This window comes from Hyaena hyaena, unplaced genomic scaffold, assembly GCF_003009895.1.
Source record: "Hyaena hyaena isolate Hyena2069 unplaced genomic scaffold, ASM300989v1 scaffold_1202, whole genome shotgun sequence".
NCBI lineage: Eukaryota > Metazoa > Chordata > Mammalia > Carnivora > Hyaenidae > Hyaena > Hyaena hyaena.
In genome coordinates, this window is record NW_024081840.1 from 403,649 (window position 1) to 429,367 (window position 25,719).

The 25,719-nt window shown below is 37.5% G+C and overlaps 2 protein-coding genes across 3 annotated transcripts in view; one reads left to right on the top strand and one right to left on the bottom strand.

Annotated features, from left to right (window-relative positions):
- The first annotated feature begins 1,120 nt into the window (after window positions 1–1,120).
- The window catches only part of CHD1 (chromodomain helicase DNA binding protein 1), a 72,763-nt gene continuing 48,164 nt past the window's right edge, over window positions 1,121–25,719 (top strand). The window contains exons 1-2 of one of the 2 annotated variants that reach the window (XM_039222868.1): window positions 1,121–1,529; window positions 3,631–3,826. In XM_039222868.1, coding sequence (XP_039078799.1) covers window positions 3,774–3,826 — 53 coding nt within the window. In that variant the 5' untranslated portion in view covers window positions 1,121–1,529; window positions 3,631–3,773. The remainder of the gene's footprint in view (window positions 1,530–3,630; window positions 3,827–25,719) is intronic. The other variant, XM_039222869.1, reaches the window with a different exon arrangement.
- On the bottom strand, window positions 1,406–2,209 carry LOC120224608 (translation initiation factor IF-2-like). The gene has a single exon (XM_039222870.1). It carries the CDS (start codon window positions 2,207–2,209, stop codon window positions 1,406–1,408), a length of 804 nt encoding a protein of 267 aa, XP_039078801.1.

Sequence of the window (25,719 nt, forward strand, 5' to 3'; positions counted from 1 at the left end):
ATCAATGGACTGTAAATAAAGTATAAAACAATTCTGATTTAAAAAATGCTTTCAAACAGAGTGAAACGGGAGACAATTAGGCCTGAAAAGTGTTTCCGTGACACCTCTAAAGGGTTGTAACAGGCTCGCAGTTACAGTTATGAAAGAAACCGTCAACTAAATTGCAGCAGGTTAAACCGACAGTTACTAACGTCCATTGAGTTGCTTTTCTGTTGCGAGTTGGCACCGCACCCTCCACCCCGCCCTCCAGGAACGGACTTAGAAAGGCAGTAAAAGCTTTTTACAGATCTAGGCAAGGGATACCCACAAATGAATCAAGTTATAGGAGGTCAACAACTCGGTCTCTATTTTTCTCCGTCTCCTCAGGTGCCCCGCCCAGTCGATCAACAGACCCCCAGGGAGCCTGTGTCGCAGGTCGCCTAAGCGTCGTAGGCGGCGGGAGGTGACCAAAGTTGCCCAACAGTTGGGTTCCCAGGCTGCCTGGTGTGACGCACAACCCCTCCACACCCCTCCGGACAGACGCTCAGTCTGGTCCGGGAGTCGGAGGGAGATGCGATTCGATTCCTGGGCAGCGGAACCCACGCAAGACCCTGCTCTCTCGACTTATCCAGTTCAGCCCTCACGCTGCACCCCGAGCCCCAGCATAGTTTTTAGCATTTCCCCACCCCCACCCCCCTGCTTCCCCGGTAGCTTCTCAGTCTCTCCGACGCGACGTCCTTGCGCAACCGTTCCAAGTGACAGTAGCGTCCATAGGCGCACGGAGCGGGCCCGCAGCTCCCACTTCCCGGAATTCAATTCCGGGCCTCTAAGGGAGAGCGGCCGAGCAAGGATCGGCTGCCCACGGCCGTGGCCAGAGTCCGGCGGCCTCCGCGCGACCGGCGTGCGCGCTCCCATGCCTGCGCGTGCGCGCCTCACTCTCCGCCCGCCTCAGCACCAATAGCATTCCTTCTATACCCCACGGCTCCACAACGTAGCCCCTCCCACCGCCCGCGCGCCAGCCGGAGGTGTTCGGCGTGCGCGCGTCCGTTCGCCCGCTGGCCCGCCTCGCGCAGAGTGGGGAAGGGGAGTGAGCAGAGGCGCTTACGTCGCGCGGGAGGCGGAGGCGACGACGACCTCGGTGGTGGTGGCGGCGGAGGCGGCTACGACGGAGACGGTTGCTCTCGCTCTCTCGGCGTCATGGCGGCTGCCGGGAGCCGATAAGCGGCGGGAGCGGGAGCGCGCGCGTGGCCGCGGCGACGACGACGGCTCGTTACTTCTCGCTTTTGCTGCCTTCGCCGTTGGTGCTTCAGTAATGAATTGATTGTTGGATCCGCTCCGCAGGGGATCGCGCGTTGGTGCCGCGGCCCGGGGCTTCCCCTTCCCCTCCGCGTCCTTCCCCTTCCCCCTCCCTCTCACGGACTCTTGCTTACCCCGAGACGCCCGGAGCCCGAGGACTCACTCGGCGGCGGAGACCGCGGGCCCGGGCGCGGGGGAGGCCGCCGATCCCAGTGGGCTCTCTCCGCCCCTTCGCGAAGCCTGCACGCCCGCCGGTAAGAAAGGGGGTGGCGGGCGGGTCAGGATGTGGCGGGGAGGACGGGAGCCGGCCAGGCGGAGGGCGGGGGCGGCGCGGTGTCCGGGCGGCGGCCCAGCGGCCGGGCGCAGGGCGAAGGCCGGGGCCGCTCTGCGAGGGCCGGCGGTGGCTGACGGGCTCGGAGCACAGGGGGCGTGTGAGTGGCGAGCGCAGGCCGGCGCCGAGGAGCGCATCCTCGCGCCGGACGGGCGGCCAGCTGGGCAGTCGAGCCCGGGCCTTCTCGGCCTGTGGCTGGCCAGGCCGCGAGGCGAGAGCTGCAAGGCTCGAGCGGCAGGCACTTGCCGGGTGCGTTGGTCCCGCCGCGACTCGGGCTTCCAGCACGTGGGGAGCGGCGGGGAGGGGGAGGGGGCGGCGGTCCGGGCGAGCCCGGGAGGGCGCGGGGCGGGTCTGCGGGAAGTTTGAGGCGGGAAGAGAGACTCTGGGACCGGGATGAAGGCCCGGAGAAGGACGGGTCTGGAGTGGGGTCGTGTACGCCTGGTTGGGAGGCTGATTGGAGCGAAGCATAGATGACTGAGGAGGAAGATTTCCAGCCTCTCTTCGAGTATCGCTTCGAAAACTTAGCAAGAGCAAAGCAACTGTTAAAAGACGGGGCGCAGAAAAGGAAGATTGAAGAGGTTTAGCCACTTTGGGAAGAGTCATTGTTAAGACGCGTGAAAGGCAGGAGAGAGCTGCGTGCGCCTGGAGCTTCACAACTTAAGGTTGTGAGAAGGCTCTCTGAAAGAGGAGTTACTCAGACAAGGAAGATGAGGAGGGAAAAGGAAGTTACAATGTACGGAGAAAGCCATTTTGAGGGGCAAAAGGAAGGTGAAAAGGAAAGAACGAAAAGATGAGTGAACTTTCTCGATGAAGAGAGACTTTAGGGGAGGAGGCAGTTTATTAGAGTACCTAGATTTTTAAGACATCATTGTTTCGGAGTGTAAAGCTCTTTGACTAGTTGGAATTAATATTTAACGTGAAGAATAAATGTTGTGGGGAATAGTTACTTTTTGGGTGGCCAGTTTTTGCAGAGCGTCTACTGGATTGTAGTCTCTGGAGAATTACAGTCCCAATCAGGATGCAGAGTTTACTATGATGGAGTTGGCAACAGTATAGTTTCCCCCTCTTTTTTGTGGAGTGGAAATAATCGTAGGAGTAAATTCTCTTTGCTGAGGTCGGCGGACAGCTCTGCTTTCAGTCGCCTGTCTCGGTACTTTCTGGCTGGGGAAGGATCTGACGTCTCCTTCCCCCGCTTCTTCCTCTCCCTCCCCTGCCAGAGATCTCCTTTGTTTATTCGTGGATGGCTTGTAGGTGACTCTCCACTGTTGTGCTGAAATCTTGAAAGGTGGAAATGCTATGTCTTGGCTCATGATTTCTACCCCAAACCCCTTTCCCCTTTTCTTAAATAATCCTAGTGTATGTTACCTTTCTCTCTCTCTCTCTCTCTCTCTCTCTCTCTCTTTTTTTCCAATGGAACCTCTACAGGCCAAAACTGTATAAATATTATTTAAATTTTATCACTCCACTCTCGGTTCACCTGTGAAAGAACACATTTGTTTTGTCCTATACATTTTTCGCTAACTTATATTCTGTACTTATGTGAGCATTTTCAGAACTTTTCCTCACTCAGGTACATGAAGTTCTTGGTAATAGGAATTAGTGCTTGATTAAAGGCAACGTTTCCCCCCACCCCCCTTCATTTGTTCGACTAAGTATCCAATAAGACTTCATTTTCGGTTCTGGGGACGTATGTATATGTTATGTACTACCACTTTGCTCTAGTTATCTATTTATCTATAATGTGTATATATGCGTATTGATACACAGTCATAGTCTGTCTAAAAGTTTTATCATTCCAAATATTTTAATTTTTTTGCCCAAAATAGCAATGATGTGCTAAATTCTAGTAAGTAGGCAGGAATGTAGTTAATAGAAGCCTTAGTATTTTGAGTGAAAGACCACCTGCCTCTTCCTTACCATCTCTAATCTAATTGACCTAAGTAGATTTGTATAAATTCTAAACAGACTTATTTATCTTTTTTCTACAGGATATTTTCTTAACTTTCTTAATATATTTTCTTTAGGTAAATCAAAAGGGCCCCAGGAAGCCTGTGAATGTTGGAGAGAACTCATCTGTGAATTTTTGATGTTTAAGGAGTTCGTATTTGTATTCATCTTTTAAACTGGGAAGATTTGTATTTTACTTTAAAACTTCTTGATATTTACAATGAATGGACACAGTGATGAAGAAAGTGTTAGAAACAGTAGTGGAGAATCAAGGTAAGCTCTTTATTATCAAGTATGTGTTATGAAGAGAATGAAAAACTGGTGTGACTCTAATAAGTGGCAGAGTTTTCAGATCAGATTCATTCTCTTAGTTATCCAAACAGTTAAAAGTTTCTGATAAGTTTTGTTGATAATACATGTTTTAATTATTTATTTTCTCATTGAGCTGTACAAAGAAGAATTTAAATACAGAAAGTTTAGGTGACTTAAATCTCTTTGGAGGTTTGTATTGTTTGGGTCAATTATTGAAACTAGAGCCAAGTACAAAGAGACATTTAAATTGATTTGACTGTTAGTGCACTCTCCAAATAAAGGCAAGAAGAAGTTGTTTACTCCCTTTTTCCCAGGATTTTGTCTTCTATACTTGTCCTGTCCAGTATAGGAGCCACTAGCCACATGTTGCTATTTGATTTAAACTATTTAAAATTACAAAATATTCAAAATTCAGTTACACAGTCATGCTCAACACAATTCAAGTGCTTAAAGCCATATGTTGTAATGGCTACCATGATGTATAGTGCAGATAGAAAACATTTCTATCACTGCAAAAGTTATTTTGGGCAACACTGATCTGGACATTTGTTTTAATCCTTTTTTTCTCTGTTTTCTTTTTAAATTGGAGTTTTAATTATATATGAAAAAGTAACTTGGGTCATGTCTTTGCAAAGAAGATATATATATAGTTAATAGGAACAAGCCATACTAAGTTATTTGAATGTGTAAGAAACCTCTTCAAAGCAAAGACTCTTTTATTCTTCCCCAAAGAGTTATCTGCAAATTTTGAGTTATCTGCACATTGATACAATCCACGTAGTTATATATACTTCTCAGTAGAGATAAGACCATTGGAATCAGAGTACCTGATTACTTTTCCCAGTTCTTCTTAGCAGTGTCAGGACAAATTATGTTGCCTCTGAGGCTTTGATTTTTCACCACAGGAGGGGAATTATGGTATTGTTTATTTTATGTAAAATTGAGAATAAGCGAGGTGTTCTGTGTAGAGGTTTTAAAATAGTTCCTGACATACTGAGTCCTCAGTTATTTATTATAATTAGCATCATGTTTTATATGCCATAGGATACTACATACATAGCTGGAACATTAATTATAGTGGCGGAAAAATGTGGTAGACAAGAAACAGGAGAGTTTTGGCAGTTGGGAGGATTTCAGAAAAAAATGTTGGAGAGAAAATGCAACAGTGGTATAAGTATTTGACTTGAAAATTGTGTTTTCTGGTCATGTTAGGTGTATTTTATCAACTTTCACAGGCAGACTGTTTAGATAACAAGAACATCGTAGAGAAAAAGGAACAGTTATGGAAAGCAGTATATTTAGTTAAACAGATATTGGTCTAAACATTACAAAACCTGAGTTGATACCTCTGTGTTAACTGATGTCTTAACTATAAAGAAACACTTAAACCAAATGATTTTGAAGTTTCATCCCTCCACTTAAAAAGTATAGTAACATGTCAGATAGTGCACTTCCAGAATCACTGGAGTTGAGAGGTTCAATTAAAAGAGTTGTGAATCTCATCTTTGATTCATATCTCTATGGGTGTATTGATTGTAGTAAGTGATTAGAAGAGTCACCTTGTCCACATTGTTTATTCATTAGTGAGCAATGAAATGGTTAATAGTAGAACTATCTAGGGAAAACCCACGAATTAAACTACTCACAAAATAGGAAATAAGACTTGTGAGAGTAAATCTTCTAGTTGCATAGAAATTGTGTACTTTTATACTGTGAGCCCTTACTTGCTCCAATCATGTTTTATGTATTTTGCTGCCATATCCAAGCAAAAAAGGAATAATAGTAAGTCAGATCTGGTAGTATAATTGAAGAAAAAAAAAGTCCTGTGAAATTAAATTTACTTAAACCATTATTTTATGGTGCATACTTATTTAAAATAATTGCAAATCATATTCTCTAATTATTCTGAGTCATTATTTCTACTGTACAAGTTTTATGTGCTTCTCAGAAGTGTGCTTGTCAAGTTATCTTGTTCTTGCAACTGCCTTGGTGTTTATCAGAACGTGGAAGACCTACTTCTAATTTGCTTTCATTTTCTTCCTTACTGGTGTTATGCTATCCTATTCCTCTGCTCTACTGTCATTGTTACCAACCCTCAGCCATCATCACCACTCACCCTAGAAAAAAAGTTTTCATATTAAGGCAGTAAAGAGAAGGGAGATTGTGCCTAGTTAAGAGTGAGGACATGAATTTATAGGTAGGGAGATTTCTTGCAAAAACAAAATTTATTGTAACACTATTAATACAGAGTTGAAAGAGGAGAAATATGCTTTACCTTTAAAATTGATATACATTATAAATAGCCTTTGAAGTAAAATTTGATTTTTGTTAGCTAGAAGTTTTAAATGTACTTTTGTCTTAGATTTTCTTTTTTACTTTGGGAGGTTCCATGTATTTCATGAAATGAAATAAAATTAAGCAAGTAGTCATTTGACAGTTTTGGTTGGTATAATTAGCTTTCTGCTAAAAGTTTTTTGATTCCATGTAGAAAAGTATCTATGATCATTGACTGAAAGGAGGAAGAATACACAGGAAGATGTCTCTGGCTATGCTTTAACTGACAGTTTTGAAACTTATTTACTAAGAAATGTGGGTCAGGATGCACCTGCACAGTTTAAACTCAGCATAAAGTTTATTATATAACTGAAGTTAAGCTTTTTTCTTTTTAAGTTTTTTTTTTTTTTAGCGTTTGTTTATTTTTGAGAGAGAGAGACAGAATGTGAGTGGGACCAGGAGAGAGAGGGAGACCTAGAATCCGAAGCAGGCTCCAGGCTCTGAGTTGTCAGCACAGAGCCCAATGAAGGGCTTGAACTCACAGGCCGAATGATCATGACCTGAGCCGAAGTCGGATGCTCAACCTACTGAGCTACCCAGGCGCCCTGAAGTTAAGCTTTAAAAATGCTTTTGGAAGATTTCAAAGCATCAATTTCTAGCTGTGTGGATTTGAAAAAAAACAAACAAAACCCCAAGTTTTCCAAATCCTGGTTAGACTTTTTATTTTAAAGTTCTTTTGAATGATGATTTACTCCAGGAATAGATTTGTGGATGAAGACCAGAAATACAGTCACATTTTGCTAATTTTCACTGATTACTACATGCTGCTTCATCCTCAGAAGAATTTCTCTTTTGCCTGCAGATTAAATTTTTAATAGTCTAGAATTGTTCATGTAAATTTGATAACGTTTTGAATCACTTTAATGTCTACATATTATGCTCTTGAAAAATTTTTACAGAATGAGGAAAATTGTTGGTGATGTGCTACAGTGGTTTTAAGTATTTACACTTAGTCTGTGTCAGGCAATTGAGCTTTATCAACCTGACTCTTAAAATTCTTAGATCTCAACCTTTAAAGGTTTTTGTATAAGCATTCAGTAGGAAATACGATCAATGGAAATGTTCTGACTGAAAATCTCCTTTTGTAGAAATTCAGAGTTCATAAAAGGCTTTTTAAAGGCTTTCGGAAGCCCTGTAGTCTAAAAGACCTGTTAAATTTAAAGAACACCAAGTTAAAGTTAATTCAAACACAGGCCATGTTGTGTTGTGTTGTTTTGTTTTACATATATTTACTTGTTAGTGTTTTGTTGAAAACTCCTATGGTATACCATTTTTGGAAACATTGCATTTATATGCACACGTACCAGAAAGATTTCTTGTATCAACAGTTTTTTTCACTAAGTAAATTTGAATAATTTTTTTTTTTTTTAATATTTTTATTTATTTCTAGGAGAGAGAGAGAGACAGCGTGAGCAGGGGAGGGTCAGAGAGAGAGGGAGACACAGACTCCGAAATAGGCTCCAGGCTCTGAGCTGGCAGTCAGCACAGGGCCCGACGCGGGGCTCGAACCCACGAAGCGCGAGATCATGACCTAAGCGAAAGTCGGACGCTCAACCGACTAAGCCACCCAGGCGCCCCAAATTTGAATAATTTTTAAGGGCAATACTAGTTAAAATGGTAATTTCTAAATTTCTTTGCATTTATCTCAGTTTTAAAAAAAGGTAATTCATTCTTAAATTTTTTTTTAATGTTTATTTATTTTGAGATGGAAGGAGAGCAAGCAGAGGAAGAGTAGAGAAGGAGAGAGAATCCCAAGCAAGGTCTGCAGTTTCAGTGCAGAGCCCCACACAGGGCTCAATCCCACTGACCCTGAGATTGTGACCTGAGCTGACAATTGAGTCGGGCACTTAACCTACTGAGCCATCATGGCGCCCCTCAGTTCATTTATAAATTTCAAATTTTGTGCTAAGGAACATATTAAGGAATGCAGGAAAATATGAAATCAGGTAGCGAGCATGGCCAGAAATCATTGAGTTATAGAAGCTGGTTTTAAAATTTTCCCATGGTGTCATTATTTACAGAAAAGTGTAGCTCTTTTACGCCACATCCTATTAATCCTGTTTTTCAACTCTGTATGTACTTTCTTCATCTTTTCCTATTAGTTTTTTCCTCAAATATTATATACATGCTACTTAATCTGAGATCATCTAAGGTCATTTCTTATATTTTGAAAATTCAGTAAGATGTTAACCAGGAGCTTTAGCAATAGGTTATTCTCTCTCCAAATAGAATTTATTGAGTTAAAATTTTCATAGTATTTCCTAGGATTGTGGTTAATCTAGATTACTGTAAAGTGTTTAAAACTTACTTATAACTGATAAGGATAAGAGAATTGTATATGATTTGACTTTCAAACACGTTATTTTTACCTACATAAGTGTTAGATAATTTGGAAGCAGACATTAATTTGTAATGACCCCTTTTTATACTGCTTAAGTAGTTGCTTGTTTAAGGTCTTGGTGACTGGTGGGTTATATCTGGCACAGTTTTGTATTTAAAAATAAAGAGTATTTCTTTGTGGTGAAGAGATAAAGAATAGATGGAAGAAGCTTTTTTACCTATTTTAAAGAAAATTTTAAAAAATACTTAAATAGAAAAGTTAAAGCTCCAGTTGTGGGCCTTAGACCAGTAGCATCATCTGGGAGCTTGTTGGAAATGTACAACCTTGCCCCCCCACCAGTCCTCCTGAATCAGAATCTTCATTTTAACAAAATTCACAAGTGATAACGTGTTCATATTAAATTCTTACGTATGTAGATGAAGCTTTTTGCCCAGAGTCATTCAACACCTTGCCATTTTTTGTTCTTGTTGTTATTGAAGTTGCTGTTATTACACATGCATTTTGTCCCCTGTCTGGGAACACCCAAAGGATGGTGTCATGGCCCATGCCAGCAAAAGGCTGAGTACATGTCATATCTCTTGAAACAATAATGGCATGCAATAATTCAAAAAAAAATTTTTAAATGTTTTATTTAAACATTAAATAAGAGAGAGACAGCATGAGTAGGGGAGGGTCAGAGAGAGAAGGAGATACAGAATCTGAAATAAGCTCCAGGCTCTGAGCTAGCTGTCAGCACAGAGCCCGACACGGGCCTCGAACCCACGAACCATGAGATCATGACCTGAACTGAAGTCGGACACTTAACTGACTGAGCCACCCAGGCATCCCAATGGCCTGCAGTAATTATTGAGCCCTTATTCTGACTGAGGCAGGCATGATGCACACAGTGCGTGGTGTATTACATGCATTTATCATACTTCATCCTGATAAAATTCCCGTGATATATGCAGTATTATGATTCCTACTCTCCAGAAGGGGAAACCAGATTTTTAGCCATTTTTAAAAATCTTTTTAAGAAACTACTAACTAAATTCCATACTTTACTTGGATTTCATTGGTTTTTTCCATTAATGCCACTTCTGTTCCAGGATTCAGTCCAGGGTACCGTGTTGCATTTAGTTGTCAACTCTCCCCAGTATCCTCTGGTCTCTGAGAGTTTGTGTCTTTCCTTGATTTCCTTAACAGTCTTTCTTTTTTTTTTTTTTTTTTAATTTATTTCTGAGAGAGAGAGATATCAGGGGAGGTTCAGAGAGAGAGGGAGACACAGAATCTTAAACAGCCTCCAGGCTCTGACCTAGCTGTCAGCACAGAGCCCAACACGGGGCTTGAACCCACAAACCTTGAGATCATGACCTGAGCCGAAGTCGGATGCTTAACTGACTGAGCCACCCAGGTGCCCCTCCTTAACAGTCTTGAAAAGTGCTGGGCAGGTATCCTATAGAATATCCCCCAGTTTGAATTTTTCTGATGTTTTTATTAGGGTAAACTGGGGTTATCAGTTTATAGAAAGAATATCACAGAGATGAAATGCTCTTCTAGTCACATAGTATGAGAAGCGTAATATCCACATGATATTCCTGATGATGTTAACCTTCATCATTTAGCCAACGTAATATTTGCCATAGTTCTCCAGTTTAAGGTACTTTTTTTCCCCCTTCAATACTGTATTCTTTGGAAGCAAGTCACTATGTCTATCCCTCTCAGATCGCTGGGGGAAAGTTGAAATTAAGTTCCATCTCCTGTTGAGAGGGAGTATCTAAATATATTAAATGGAATTCTTCTGTAAAGAAGTCTCTTCTCCATTTTTTCAGTCATTCCTTTATATAAGCCTGGACTTAATGCATCTGTGTTTTATAGTTTGGGTTATAATCCAGTAAGTTATTTATTCTGTTGCTCAGATTATCTAGCCTTGCCCATTGGGAACTGACTTTCAAGTTGGCCACTGTATCCTTGTTACATACTTTTATCCTTTTGCTCTAGAGCCAGCCATTTTTCCAAAGAGTCATGGATCCTTTTATTGGAGACAAGGATACTAGAAAACCAAAGTTTGGGTGCTAGGTATGCTTGCATACTATCCAGCCCCTCGGTTCTCTCAATGGAAAAACCAGACAGCTATGTAGTATATGTATGTATGTATGTATGTATGTATACTAAACCACCTGCATCTACATATTTGTAGATTCAGTATCTATCAGTATGCAGGTTAAGGTAAACATGGGTTTGTTCTGATGTCTTCAACTCTAATTCCGCTCCAACTCTCCAACTCTAATTCTGACTACAGGATTCATCCTAACCTTCCTTTCTTGCTCCTTTATAATTTCAATCTCCTTCAAAGAGAAACCTGGCTCCTACCATCCACCATCCCATCATGCACTTCAAGCTCATATACAGGTAAAGCAGATTCAGAATTTTTAGGCCATACTCTCAGAAGAAACAATTTATCAGCTAGAATACAGTGTTTATGTACAGTGTTTACACAGTTCATAATATATTTAGTCTTACAGTTTCTAGTCAAAACACTGTTTTTTAAAGTTACTAAAGTTAGCTTCTTCCTCCGTTCAGTGTGGTTGTCATAAATTTGTAATAAAGTTAGATTCATTTGGCACAGTTTGCATTCCATTCTGTGTTCTTCAGTCACATGGGTTGTTTTTTTTTTAACTTGCATATATTACATTTATTCTGTAATGTACAGTTTTATGTGTTTTGACAAATGCACAGAATCGTTTATCCTCCATCCCATTACTATACAGAATGATTCCTTTACCCTAGAAGTTCCCCTCTGTATCCCAGATCTACTGAATCAGAATTGTCATTTTGACAAGATTCCCAGGAGATTTGTATGCATGTTAATTTCATATGCATAAAGGAGAAGCTATCCACCTGGAATCATTCAGTATCTTGCCATATTTAAAAATTATAAATTAACTTGAAGAATGATTATTATTGTTGAGAAGTGATAATGGAATAGCTAGTTTTTAACACACAGTGAAGTGAATATACATGGAATTCATGGAATAAACAGGTGAATTCATGGACCCATATAGGTATACAAGTGAGGTGAAAGAAAAAGGAATTGGGCAAATACTGGAGTAATATAGTAGGCTATAGGGGAAGTTTTCATGGAGCTCTTCAATTTTTGTAGTCTTGAAGAAATGATGTAGTTTGGAAAGAAACGAAGAACAAACAGTATGTATTCAGTAGTAGGATGCAGAGGAAGGTTTTTACAGAGGTCATAGCACCCTGGTAAAAAATTGCAAGTTCCTCATAAAGAGAATGTGTTGGACCTGCTAGCTTTGCAGTTCTTTACTCTGACATGTAGTCCCAAGTGAAGGAAGGAGGAAAAAGGAAGTATAGCTGAATAAATGCAACATGTATTTTTTTAAATGTTTATTTATTTGAAGAGAGAGAGCATGTTTACATGCAAGCAAGTGCAAGTGGGGAAGGTGTAGAGAGAGGGAGTGAGAGAATCCTAAACAGGCTCCACGCTTGGCAAGAAGGCAGACGTGGGCTTGATCTCACAACCTTGAGATCATGACCTAAGCCGAAATTAAGAGTCGAACACTTAACCACCTGAGCCACTCAGGAGCCCCAAATGCAACATGTATTGAGAGAATATTACTCATGTGAATGGATTGGTCAGAACCACTGGTTTAAAGAGATACTCTAGAAGTTTATTGTACCGGAATCAGGTTCTTAATGTATGAACGACTGAGAAAATTGCTGTGTGTGGTTAAGGATATATTAGCTGTCACTGTGATATAGGGTGATTGCTTAGTCAACTATAAGTAAATGGTAAACTATTTGAAAGTTCTTTGGTGTGGATAGATTAAGATCTAAGTTATCATTGAGATTAAAGTACAAAGGCGTGCAGAGTTCTGCTAAACAGTACTGACTTCTGGCATCCAGTGTCTACAGTAACTCTCAGAGATGAGACATAAGGCACAAAAATAGTGGGGAACTCTTCTTTTTTTTAAATTTATTTTATTATTTTTAAGTTTGTTTATTTTGAGAAGGGGAGAGAAAGAGAATTCCAAGCAGGCTCTGTGCTGCCAGTGCAGAGCCCAGCACGAACCATGAGATCATGACCTAAGATGAAACCAAGAGTCGGATGCCTAACCAACTGAGGCATCCAGGAACCCCTAGGTCAAATAATTTGCAGCGTCAGATGGTTATAGTCAATGCAAACAGAATGACAGCATGCGTCAATTCAAAGGTAGGAGACAGAGAAGTTTAATTGTAAGGCATATGGTTAATTTCTACATCAAGCCCAATGTCAGAATGAAGTTTTTTATTATTTTTAAAAATTTTTTAATGTTTAATATATTTCTGAGAGAGAGAGAGAAACAGTATGAGCAGAGGAGGGTCAGAGAGAGAGGGAGACACACAATCTTTGAAGCAGGCTCCGGGCTCTGAGCTAGCTGTCAGCACAGAGGCCAACGCAGGGCTCGAACCCATGAACTGCGAGATCGTGACCTGATCCGAGTCGGACCCTTAACTGACTGAGCCACCCAGGCGCCCTTATTGTTGTCTTTTAAAGAGATCATGTAAAACCCTAGTCATCTTAGATTTTATGCAGGTTAAAAATTGTGATAATGGGGCTTTTATGATGGTGAGGTGTTTTGACAGGCTTAGGCAAAAAGCAAAGAGAAATTTTTATACCCAGGAAAATGATGTTAGATGTCAGTAAATACTGTGCTGAAGTGTTATTGTGTAAAGGAATGGGGCCGTTGTAGAAGAGTAGAGTTGCAGTCTAAGTTTCCTCAAAGAACACTGTTCTTTTTGTGCTTAAAGAGGATAATAATGATTATTGCCATTTGATGCAACTACTACAGTATTCCCATTTCTAAATGAGTAGATCCTGCAGTAATAAAAGAAGTATCTGAAAGGAAATTTTATAAGAATTACAATTAGTTGTATATGAGTACAAAAAATGTAAATCTCTTACAGTTTTAGTATGTATTTTACAGCAAAGGATTGACTTAGTTTTCAGTAGTTTATCTTAGTTATGTTATATTACATTGGTGATTTTACTTAAAAATTTTTGTTTTATTGAATGGCTCACAGTAAATGGAAGTTGTTATGTGCAGCACAGCCCCATGGGTATCTGCAGACTGATGAAAACCCACAAATAACTTTGCATATAGTGCTGGGAGCTTAGTTTTTTGCAGTGGTATTCATTTAAGTCATAAAACATATATACAGTATATATTTCAAAATCTTTTTAAATTTTTTAATATTTATTTTTGAGAGAAGAGAGAACATGAGTGGGGGAGAGGCAGAGAGAGGGAGACAAAATCTGAAGCAGGCTCTGAGCTGTCTACACAAAGCCAGATGTGGGGCTCAAACTCATGAATCATGAGATCATGACCTGAGCCGAAGTTGGACACTCAACCAACTAAGCCACCCCGGAGCCCCTCAAAAATCATTTTCAAAACAAATTAGTCAAATGGATAATCTCTTGATTTATATTTGAGAGAGAGAGAGAGAACTCAAGCTAGTGAAGGAGAGGGGCAGAGGGAGAGAGAAAGAATCTGAAGCAAGCTCTATGTGTGTGAAGCCTGATGTGGGGTTGATCTCATGACCTGAGCTTAAATCAAAAGTTTAACTGACTGAGCCACCAAGATGTCCCCTGGATAATCTCTTTAAAATTGAATTTTAAATATAGTCATTTATTTTATGATTACTGTTAACTTAAAAGTGAGGATAATTTTAAGCATATGAAAAAGTAGTGACCAGTAGTAAAATGAACCCTCATGTACACATCATCTAGCTTCAACACATTTCATCTCATGCCCAGTCTAGTTTAATATCTGAATTCTCCCACTCAGTTATTTTGAAATATCATAATTTCTACATGGATTAGATTTATGGTAGATAATACGTATGGAGAAAACATAAATGTCATCAATTAAGCTTTATCTACTTGTTTTTTAAATTACAGAATTAGAGATTTGTATCATGTCATTAATATTACAACAAATTTTATGTGTTTTATGAAACTACTATAGGGTAACTTTCAAATGTACATAGTAGCCTTTATTTCTCATCGGACTCCCTGAATATGTACTAGAGAAACTTTTGAGTTTACTATCTTCACCTAATATTCAACATGACTAAACCCAGTCATTTTTGGAATTAGTGATGCTAAATGTGACCCTTTCTAGCATCTGTTTCTAGCAGTTTTATTCTCATTTATTCAACTGGAAACTTTAAGGTAGCAGAAGCATACTGTATTTTGAGTTTATAGTAGAATTTTGACTTGGATTTGTAATTTAGAATGCTAAAAGAAACTGTTGGGTTGCTCTTCAGTGTTTAACGTAGCAGTGGCATTAGTTGGTTTTCAGAACCATATAGATGGGTAGATACATTCGAGATTTTTTCAAACCTTTGATATTTATTCGATAGCTTATAGTGAAAAATAAGCTGAATAGCAGATTTTAATACAGTGTTTAATTTTATTAAACACTTTAAAATACAGTACTTTAATTTTAAAGAATTAAAGTAGTCTGATCTTAGTTATCATCTAGATGAACTCTTCTCATTTTTTATTTTTTTAATTTTTTTATTTTTTTTCTTTTTACTGGAAAAAAGGTAATAAATGTTTTATTCATAAATGGGCATGGAGAAGAACTCTTCTCATTTTTTAAATGATTGTTCTAGGATAATATATTTTAAATAGTAAGTTTCAGCATTTAGAGGATTATGGTCAGTTTTTTTTTTTTGTTTTTTTTTTTTTAGTGAAAGAATAGTGTAACCTAGAATAGAAAACACAGTGTGCCTTTTGTAGAGTACTAGTTCATCACACTTTTATGCCTATGTATGCACACATGTGTATATGTATGCTGCATCATGATATAAAATGTATTATATAAGTCATAGTCAAGAGAGTTGGAAAGCCATTGCCTTTCACCACGAATTCATTTTTTTTAGTTTTAAGTATTTCCTAAGTACCTACTAATTTCCATATTGTTTCTCTAGTCCTGTTGAAGTAGATAATGGTCTATAAAAATAAATGAAGTCCCTGACTTCATGAATTCTAGGATGTAGTTAAGAGATATATGCATAAAGATAATTGTAATATTATGAAGGAATTAATAATAACATGAGAAAAATTCTGTGAACATGTAGGTTGGTACAGTGATGTGCCTGGAGAAATTGAAGAAGGTTACATAAAGAATATGATATTGTTGAGTAGCCAGTTGCTTCAGAGAGGAAAAGTATAGGGAATACTACCAGTGAGTTCTAAGATGACTGTCTCCATAAAACCGTGCCCCTGATTCCATTTCCCTTACCTCTGGTTCCTTAATCAAGAATCAGTCTTTATATTTTTGATTCTTATAAGTTTTACTTTTTCCCCATAGTATTTTGCCTAAAAATTCCTGTTAGTTGAAGAGATGAGCCAGTGAATTGACATGGTATATGTATACAACTTATTCTTTCAATAATGTTAAACATTATTATAGTATATTAACTAGAGAACCAGTCAAGGTGCTGTATAGAGACCTCAAAACACAGGGCTCACATAGTTAGTTCACATAGTTACTGAGAGTTCACTCTCAGGTAAGTGAGCTCTATTCCTTGAGGTATTGTGACTAGTAGGACAGTTTTTTTATCCTTAATACATGGCTCGTCTTGCTCTATTAGTTGCCATTTTCACACAGCAGGAACAAAGTGAGGTAAAGGAGGATTTAAAGCAAGCTACTTTATTAAGGCAATGACATAAGATTCTCACATCACTTCTAGCCATATCCCATTGGCTGGAACCTGTTCACATCTAGCTTAAAGATAGACTGGGAAATCTAATCTTTAGCTGGGTGGGCAGGCGTATACCAATGAAAACTGGACAAAAGTTATGCAGTACTAAAGGGCAAACAAAATGGATACTGGGGGAGTGTGGAAGAGCAAGTAGACAACATATATAAATATAAGGCACAAATATAAAAAGTTATTTTAAGATAAATGACATCATACTAGGAAATTAGTGGTTTCAATTTTTCTGAATTTTCTTTCATAGGTGTTTATAATTTGTACACTGTTATAATATTGATATTGGTTTCTTCATTTACCCTTCTCTGAGCCTCAGTTTATTTATTATATGAAAATAAAAGGATTAAATGAGAATCCAGGGTCTGGCACATAGCACCAATTAGCAATCACCTTGTTTTCTTTAAAGTAACTTGTATTGAAAATTTTAGTACATCTATAGATGTTATTCATAGACATTTTATATATTTATAATTACTGCAGCCTGAAGAACAGTTTAAAGCAGAACTTGAAGTAGTGATTCTGATCTTGAACTCGAAAAAGACCGATGGTTTTTTTGTTTGTTTTTTTTTTTTGCTTTCTGGTAGCTATTAGTATTGAATTCCCACAGTACATCAGACTATATGCTTTACATCTCTTTTAATCTTCACAGTAATCCTTAGGTATGTTTATTATTTCCATGTGGCAGAAACCCAGGGATGGTCTAATGGGTGTACATATATAAATATAATTAACAATTAGAAGAAGGAGCTTGAAAGCTAGGAAAAAATAGGTTACAGTTGAACTTCAAAGCACTCACTCAGGTTAGCCCTGAGTTTCCCCCATAATTGTCAAAAAGTTCTTTCAAAACTTCCCCCAAAGAACTCCTTTTGAATGGTATTGATCTTAGTACTTAGATAGGGAACAAGGCTTAAAGTGAGCATTTAGTATAGTATGCTTGTTCTTTAGCATAGTAAATACAGTTGTTTATGTATTACTATGTTTGTTAGACATTTAATCTTCTATTAATATTTCTGTGGAAATATCTTCTATCAGTGTAGCCAACAGCATTCCTTCCCTATCTTTCCACAGTGTAGCCTGCAATTTCTTGACTTTTTCAGTCCACCCCTAGTCCTTTATCAGAGCTAGTTTCTTCTGTTGCCAGTCTGATTGATGTTAAGGAAAGCAGTTGTTCATTGTTGCCATTTTCTTAGAAGATCATTCATTCTTCCTTTGTGTGCCATTGCAGACTTAGTTTCCAATTCCTGTGATAAAGAAAGCAAAAAATACTTGAAGACTTTTTTTTTTTCCTGTAATACAGAAGAATCTTTGTTTTTTTCACTTGAGAATATATTCTTTTTATGTACCCATTATAGATCTTGTTGTTTTTTTTTAAAGGACTGATTTGAATGGAGAGTTGAATGCAAGGAAAGGAGGTATTGCTATTCTATCATATGCTAGGTTAAGCTAATAGAGTCTCCTAAAGTATTTCCTACGCACAAGCATATGAAAATCCTAAATAAAATAGTGCAAATGGGCAAAAAATAGGTATACTGCTGAATTTCAGAGAAGACTTCATTGTGCCAGGAATTAAAAGGACCTCATTAAATAAAAAACCGGCATTAGGAGCAGTAAGCTCTGAACAAACATGGTAGCACAGGGGTATTTGGAGGGGATACAGGGTCTCTGGACAGCAGGCTGATATTGGAATCGAAAGTAAGTGTTAGACTATGGAATTAAGTCTCCTTAAAGTTGGGACCCTGTGTTGTATGGATAAATTAGAGTATAGTGATGGAGACATTTTGAAATCTATGAAGAACTACATTAAGTTTTGTTTAAACTAGAGTATAAGTGAGAGAAAGGACCAGAGATTCCAAGCAGGTAACATAAATGAATGAAACTGTCTTGGTGTAAGACACTTGTTTGGGGGAGGTGATGAGTGAAGATCATGCAGAGATTTGGTGATAATATATATCATTGGAAGTAGCCAGTGCTCCTTGGATATAGACAATTGTGACCATGTGGGAAATAGATTTGTGTTCTAGATTTTTTGATTCCTCAAAATTATTTTCCCCCAAACAATTTTTTTATTTTTTTAGCAATATTTATTTGTTTGTTTTATTTGAGAGAGAGAGCAAGAGCATGTGAGGAGAGGAGAGGGTCAGAGAGAGAGAGAATCTAAACAGGCATGAGGAGCCTAATGCAGGCCTCAATCCCACAACCCTGGGATCATGACCTGAGCTGAAATCAAGAGTTGAACATTCAACCAGCTGTGCCACCCAGGCACCCCACCCCAAACAATTTTAAATTAGATGACTTAGACAAAGAGAAAATCTGAAAAAAGAAAAATAGAGGCAGAGAGACTAGGAGGAAAGAACAAGAACATTTTGAAAGACTTAGGCTTAAGATATTTTTGAATAAAAAGCAAAGAGGTGGTAGTACTATTAATTAACTCACATATTTTTAGAGTCTGTTAGAGTTCTAGAAAGTAGGGGTAGAATTCAGTGAAACACTCCAGCAATACAACTGTCTTAATCATGTACCACTGCCAGAAATCTTGCTATATATTTTATGTAATCTGGCGGTGGAGATCTAGAAAAACTTGATTGGAGAAGTGAGGGATGAGTAGAGTAGGAGCACTAAGGAGGAGTAAAGAAAATTTGCAAAAATAGTACCAAGTAATTCTTTATGTACCTTTTCAGATTTGCTATTTTAACTTTTTACCTTTATATATATATATTTTTTTATATGTGATATGTATGTAATACATGTTTATTTTTTCTAAAGTATTTAAGGAAACATAGGAAAAATGATGCCACTTTACACCTTAGAATACATATACCCTTAGAATATATGTAGTCTAAGAATAAAGGCATTCCCTTACATAAGCCATGTATAGTTATTAAATTTACATTACATTGATAGAATACTTTAATCTTCAGTCAGTAGTCAGTTTAGTCAGTCCTGGTCATCTTTCCATACAGAGTCCAGTCTGAAATCACATACTGTATTTGACTGTCATGTCTCTTTAATCTCCTTTAATCTGGAACACTTCCTTTTCATTTTTCATGGCATTAGTATTTTGAAGAGGATAGGCTAGTTATTTTATAAAATAAAATTCTTGCTTTCTATTCATTTATGATTAGATCCAAGTTATGCATCCCATACCACATGCATCCGTGGCTGGAATACTGTGTAAGTGGTGATAAGTCTTTCTCAGCTCTGTCTGGAGGCTCATGTTGCCTGTCGGTCCCTATTGATGATGCTTGTTTTGATTACCAGGACAATTGGTTTCTGGTTTTTCAACTAGTTTCTCATTTATTAGCTACACTAAAAAGCAGTGTCTGAGAAGATTCTTTAAGACTGCAGATATCTTACTCATCAAACTCTCTCCCTAGATTTAGCATCTCTTGATGATTCTTGCCCAAAGTAGTATTTTCTACGGTAATTGAAAATGGTAATTTTTTTTAACACTACTCTCCTGGCCACATCGACCAGTTGGCATTCAGACCCCTCCACTGTCTATATATTTCTGCTTGTCTACCTACCTACCTGCTTATTAGCAGCATGGACTTGAGGATTCCTTTTATTTACTGGGTAATAAGCTTTTATGGACTGTTTTGATCCTTAGATCAGATTTGGCCAATGAAAGCTTCTTCAAGTTGGCTCCTGTGTTGTTTTGGTTTGGTTTGGTTATCCTGTTCTTTTGAAATGCCTTCATTTTCTCTCTCTCTTTCTTTCTCTTTATTTCTCTCTCTCTTTCATTTTGCTTTTTGGTATAGCAAAATAGTTTAGGTTCATCTTGTACTTTCCCAGTCCCTTGAATCTGCCATTTTTCCAAGGACTCCCAGTTTATTTAAGTGTGGAATAGTACTTAGCTATCAGGATCTGGGTGCTAGGCAATTATAAAATTTAAAACTTCAAAGGGGATATGTTTACATTGGTAAATGTAGCAAATCAAAACATAGGCTGTCATAAATACAAAATGATATATGCAGTAGGCCATGTTTTTAGGCTTGGAAGCAAAGCATATTCATTCTTTGAGGGACACATTGAAACTTTGATACATCTACAAAATGTAGTATGTGCAATTACATAAACGAAGAGGGAATGTATCTACTGCTGTGGAATGATTTCCAGAATATAATGTGTATATATCATTTTTTTAAGAGTGTAAATTTGTTAATGATTATTTATGAAAGAGGAGATACAAATATTTCCTTATTCATAATTTGCTTATATTGAAAAAAAGGAAACATTCACAACTTTTTAAAAAAAGAACTCTAGGGGGAGACGACATTGTGTGGAGAAGACAAAGATGGAAAGTAGATTTTGACTTTTATCTTCTGTAGCCCTCAAGTTGAATCCAGGTAAATATTAAAGCAAAATTAAGTCAAAATGAAAAGCAGTCTCTAAAATGAAGGAAAGGCAAATGACCCTGAGGAAACCAAATTGGTTGCTATACAGAAATAAATTATTTCAGTTGATTTTAAAGCAGTAAGTTAATTCTAGGAGTATTCTTGAAGGACAAAAGAATTTTAAAGAAATCTTAACATTTAGTAATCATATTATTAATAATGTGTCATGTTGAATCCATTATATACATTCTAAGATAAGCAAATAAATAATTTTGTTAGTGTCATTTGGAACCAGGAAACTCAATCCAAGTGGTACTATAAATATAAAACCAAAGAAATAAAAACCCACAAATTTAAATTTGAAATGTTAGGATAAATTATTTTTTTATTAGTATAAATTCTTACTGCATTGTCTTTGATATATATATATATGATATATACACACACACACAAACATATATATATATTAGCTCATTCCATTAAAAACAATCTTAAAAACAATGACCAATTCCATAGTAATAGACTCACCTAGGACTCAGATTGCAATTTAAGTTCTAATCTAAACAAAAGTATTTTGATGACATGGTTGAGTTACATTCTGAAACAAGAAATCTACAAGATGAGCCTGGTTAATCTTGTCAGTCCAGAAAGTAAGGAAGCTATCAAAGACTACTTGAGGCCTTTTCAAAAGGACTCTGGAACTAATAAAGTATTTCCTTTTGGCTAAAGATGGGACAGTTTGGACATCAAGAATGATATAGTGGATTAAAACTCATCAAATAATTCAAATCCATGAGTTCATTAGACATAAAAACTATAGGTCAACTTTGAAAGGGTGCTAGCAACTTAACTCACTTTCAAAACTAATAAATAAGGAAAATAAATAAAAATGACTTTCATGTATCAACTACTTCAAGGTTAACAAACATGAGGGAAAGTTATGATAAGTATTCCACCTATTAATGAATATATGGTATAATGGTTAAGTGAAGAATGGTATATCACCACTTTACTGCCTCTAAATAAATAGGTGATAAAGCCATATGATCAGTGGCTGCTAAAAACATTAGGTGTAGAGCTTATAGGAAACTATAATGGATAGATAGGGCTGAAAATGCCACAGCTAAAATTTATCCCCTTGTTAAAAGAGACAACCAAACTTAAGTTTCTTCTGATATAAGTTCACAGGAACTCTTAAAAAATATCCTTCCTAAAAGAAAAGCTGAACTTGAATCTGAACCTCTTGATCTAACAGTTTACAAGAAATACAAGGGCCAGAAAAATACACCACAAAGTTACAGTAAGCAAAATCTGAAAAAGCAGAAAAAAAAAAAACCTAATTTCTTCCACAAAATAAATTGCGGGGAATGCAAAAAGGAAGAGGAAACTGTCATGTTAAGAAGACTTAAAGAGAGGCGCCTGGGTGGCTTAGTCGGTTAAGCGTCCAACTTTCGCTTAGGTCATGATCTCACGGTTCGTGGGTTCGAGCCCCGCATCGGGCTCTGTGCTGACTGCCAGCTCAGAGCCTGGAGCCTGTTTCAGTCTGTGACTCCCTCTCTCTCTGACCCTCCCCTGCTCACGCTGTCTCTCTCTCTTAGAAATAAATAAAAATATTAAAAAAAAAAAAAGAGCCAGAGAAAAAACATATACCATATGACGTCACTCATATATGGGAAGTTAAGAAACAAAACAAATGAGCAAAGGGGGGGGGGGGGAAAGAGAGGCAAACCAAGAAACAGACTTTTAACATAGAGAACAAACTGATGGTTACCAGAAGAGAGTTGAGTGGGAGGATGGGTGAAATAGGTAATGAGGATTAAGGAGTGCACTTGTGATGAGCACAGGGTGATGTATGAAGTGTTGAATCACTGTATTGTACACCTGAAACTAATATTAGACTGTTTGTTAACTAACTGGAATTTAAATTAAAATTTAAAAACAAATGAAAGAGACTTTAAAAAAAAATGAAGTGCCGTGTGTGAACCTTATTTCGGTACCTACCTATTCAGTCAGTGGCAGAAATGGAATCATGTGACTAAAGAGATAAACTGAACTGGGTATTTAATATTATTTAATGTTCAGGAGTAACTGACGTTTTAAAGGTATGGTACTGTTTTTGTGGATACTTAAAAATAGTGTTTTATAAATTTATAATACTTTAATACCTAAGTATTTATGGATAAAATTTTACAGTGCCTGAGGTGTGTCTTTGGGAAACTGGATTATTTGAAACAAGATTGGTAAGAGTTGATAATTGTGAAGCTGGTTTTTAGATACATGGTAATTGATTATATTGCTCTCTCTTTTATATTTGAAGTTGAATATAAAAATAAGCCCAAAAAGAGACTTTAATTTGAATTGCTTTTTTTGAATCTTGTGTTACTATTTAATTTACTTTAAGAAATAATATAATTTTATCAAAGCACCTATAAATTTCTTGTAGGTTTTGTGTACATTGAGAAAGGTGAGGAAAAGAATTCAGAATTTCTAGTAATCTATTGCTTTATTGCTATCGTGCTAGTAAGATTTAATATAATTAATAAGGATAACTCTTAAGTGGCTTATGTTACTGAAAAAGTTATAAGTATTGGTTATTACCTAAATAAATAAAATGTTAGTTGGAGCTCGGCAATAGTTCTTGTAGGCAAATTATAATTGTGAATTTTATACAGGAATTTGAATCCGTATATCTTGGATTTATGTGTAAATCCGTCTACTTATCAAACATTTTTTTTAACGTTTATTTTGAGAGAAAGAGAACACTGGTATGTGGTAAGCAAGGGAGGGGTAGAGAAAGAGGAGAAAGAGAATCCCAAGCAGGTACCACACTGTGTGTACAGAGCCCATTGCAGGGCTCCATCCCATGAAGTGTGAAATCATGACCTGAGCCAAAATCAAGAGTCAGGCATGTAACGGACTGAGCCACCTGGGCATTCCTCCCTCCCCCCCCCTTTTTTTTTAATTTTAGAGAGAGATCACTAGTCGGAGAGAGGGGCAGAAGAAGAGAGAGAATCTTAAGCAGGCTCCATACTTGTAGAGCCTGACTCAGGACTTGATTGAGATCATGACCTGAGCTGAAATCAAGAGTTGGTCGCTTAATTCACTGAGCCACCCAAGTGTCCTCCCTTACCCATCAAACATACTGAGTTCTTTGTTTGGTATTAAACATACAAAGGTCAACAAGTAAAAATCTCAACACTCTAGGAACATATGCTAGAATATGAAAGGTAGGATACGAAAAACAAACAAAAAACATGAAAGAAAGCAAAACAGCAGTGATCATTGCATAGTGTACTCACAACCAAGATAGTAGTATCTATATAATGTTTTGGGAGTGCTGAGGGAAGATACCTGATTTACGGTTGGGTTGGGAATACTCTGAAATCAGAAGAGATTTGTTGGAGAAGTATCTCTGAGATGAGGCTCAAGTAGAAATTATATAGTGGGGGGGAGGGGAGAAGAGAAGTACTTGCGCAAAAGCAGGAAGTGGAAAGAGAAACTGGTTCTCAGAATTACATAGTTTACCATTGCTAGAACTAAGGGTTTAAGTGGGAAACTGGCTGATGGAAATAGGTTGGCAAAGATGATTCCTGAAAGGCCTCATGGGTGTTTGCACTTTATTATAGAAACACTGAAAACTTAAAAAAAAAAAAAAAAAAAAAAAGTAAGGCCCTGCCCAGATTTTATGCTGGAAAGAGCATTTATATCAGTGGGCTGAAACAGAATTACTTTATTAGGGAAATGTTAGTCAACAATTTTAGCTCAGTATTTTAGGTCTGAATACAGATTTTTTTTTCCTAAATCTGTGACTATTTTTCTTAAAATTTTTAGGATTTTCTTTTTTAAAAAATTATGTAAAATATATACATGGTTAGAATCTGATGATTCATTTCAGACCGTATTCTTTCTACTCTCTTCCCTCTGTCCCTCCCTCTGTAGATAAGCGTTTTTAACTTAATTGTTGGTTTATCCTGCTGTTACTGCTTTTTTTTAAAAATATAGGCAAATATGTATGTTTTTCCCTCATGCAAAGGAAGCATACTATAAAACATTGTTTTTTTTTTAATTTAACTATATCCTGGAGATTGTTCTTCTTACTTAATCTTTGTATATCTTCTTATTCCTGTAGAGAGCAACTAAATAAATTATACTTTTAATACGTAAGGTGAAGATCTTCTATAGTAAATCTGTGCCATTAGAATAACCTAGATTCAGGCTGTTAGCTTTTATCTCCAGCCATAACTACTTCTACCTAAAGGTGTTTACACTTTAGGTAGTAAAAAATCTTAACACTGTAGGAACGTATAATAAAATACGAAAGGTAGGATGCCAAAAACAAAAAAAAACCCAAAACCATGAAAGAAAGCAAAACTACTTTCTTACTTTTGCTTAGAATTTTGATATATTAACAAAGAATTTTGACCACCCATTCATCTGAAATGGCTGATCAAGATGTAATCAAGAATATAGGCCCAGGATAACCCCCCAAGTTCAGTCATATTTATGTGTCTGCTTTTCAAGTGTCTATTGAACACCCTCATTGTGTAAGGTGGTGCTGTTAGGTATCATAGCCTTTAACAGGCAAATTTTGCTTACTGTTTTCTATGAAGAAAAACATTTATTCCACTAGATTCCCAGATTTAAAAAAATAAATGATTCTGTTGGAATCAAATGTCTTCTTTCAGACTTTTATGTCTGTGTTTCCATGTGAATACTAAACTCCTTGCTCTAGAAAAGAAGATATTACTATTATAAATGAATTACTTATACTATTGCAATCTATTTCCCTAGAGTAATACCTCCATCTGGTGGTATTTCTGAAAATTACAGCAGAGGACATGAAGCTTGAATTTAGCTGTGGATACACAAACTCTGTATTACCTGTCGTTTGTCTTAAAGCCAGGTGAAATTATATCAAAAGCTGAGTCTACTGTGTGCATAAAAAATTTAATGCCCTCTAGTTTTCAACAATTCAGTTGTAAATACTTTGTGAATAAACAGCCTTGGGAATATTAGTAATTTACACAATCACCTGTTTAGGCCAGACCATTTCTAGGTTACTTTGGACTAAAAATTAA

What these genes read in the sequence shown, in the direction of transcription:
- LOC120224608 (XM_039222870.1), bottom strand. Translation starts at nt 2,209, where the DNA reads ATGACTCTTCCCAAAGTGGCTAAACCTCTTCAATCTTCCTTTTCTGCG.